This window comes from Bison bison, unplaced genomic scaffold (genome assembly GCF_000754665.1).
Source record: "Bison bison bison isolate TAMUID 2011002044 unplaced genomic scaffold, Bison_UMD1.0 scf7180017864229, whole genome shotgun sequence".
Taxonomy (NCBI): Eukaryota; Metazoa; Chordata; class Mammalia; order Artiodactyla; family Bovidae; genus Bison; species Bison bison.
Genome location: NW_011494801.1, coordinates 799,582 through 800,604, shown reverse-complemented (window position 1 = coordinate 800,604; position 1,023 = coordinate 799,582). Strand labels below are relative to the sequence as shown.

The 1,023-nt window shown below is 45.6% G+C and overlaps 1 protein-coding gene across 1 annotated transcript in view; it reads right to left on the bottom strand.

Annotated features, from left to right (window-relative positions):
- Positions 1–1,023, bottom strand: part of DUSP27 (dual specificity phosphatase 27 (putative)) — a 69,532-nt gene that overhangs the window by 42,577 nt on the left and 25,932 nt on the right. The window contains exon 3 of the mRNA XM_010845995.1: positions 17–111. Coding sequence (XP_010844297.1) covers positions 17–111 — 95 coding nt within the window. The remainder of the gene's footprint in view (positions 1–16; positions 112–1,023) is intronic.

Here is a 1,023-nt window from a genome sequence, read left to right as displayed (position 1 = left end):
CGTCTGATGGCATCACCTTCATTGATGATCTGTTTAGCTGCAACAGCTGAGGAGAGGTGAATGGGATCCATGAAAATGCTTTCTGTTTCTGCATCTGAGACCATTGAGTACCTGAAAGAAGAGGATATCATGTGAGATGACTTAGAGCATCTGAATGGAAGGTAACTTTTTAGACAAGAAACCTAGATCCGATTATAGCCATGAGTGGCAAACAATGAGAGATAAAAGGAATGCCTTCTTAAGAATGCAGACCACTGGGTATGCTATGGCTTAGTCACCTACTTATTTTTAGACCAGAATTGATGCCTTGATATGTGATGACGTGGTAGTCTGGGTTGTGGAGGGAAGAGACTGGGGGGAACCTACACTAATGTGGCTCCACTTTCTCTGTGTGTTCCTACCCTTGGATGTACTGCTGCTCCTTTTTTCTTTTCCTGTCCCTGCCTCTCTGTTACCATTACGATCGGATGTCCCTACCTGTGCTTCTACCAGGGTTCTGTTAGATTGTTGGGCTGGGTAGGCTGCCACCACTCCCTCCATGCACCGTATCTTCTGCCTGCTTAAAGGCATGGGCTGATGAAGAAGGGCTGGCACAGCACCAAGGGAAGTGTGAAGACGTGATAAACTGCACAGTCCTGATTCTGAATACAAGAAATCCAGGATCTTCCTAAGTCCAGGGAAGCAATAGAGTCACTTAGGTATATGTTAGTTTTCTGGAAAGAATTCAGCAGAGGTGTCCAAAGGGATCTTTGAGGAATATGGTGAATCAAGGGCAGAAACAAGGCTTAGGACATATAATAGTGGGTCCCTGGAAAAGGTGACAACCCACTCCAGTATTCTTGGCCAGAAAATCCCATGGACAGAGGAGCCTGGTGGGCTACAGTCATGGGGTCACACATACATGCATAGTGGTGGGTTCCCTCCTCTCTGATGGGTTCTTCTCTTTTCCAGGTGTCATGGTGAGCTCTGGATCTTTTTCACTTAGTCTTTCCTTTCCTTTATATCTACAGAGGATTTTTTTTT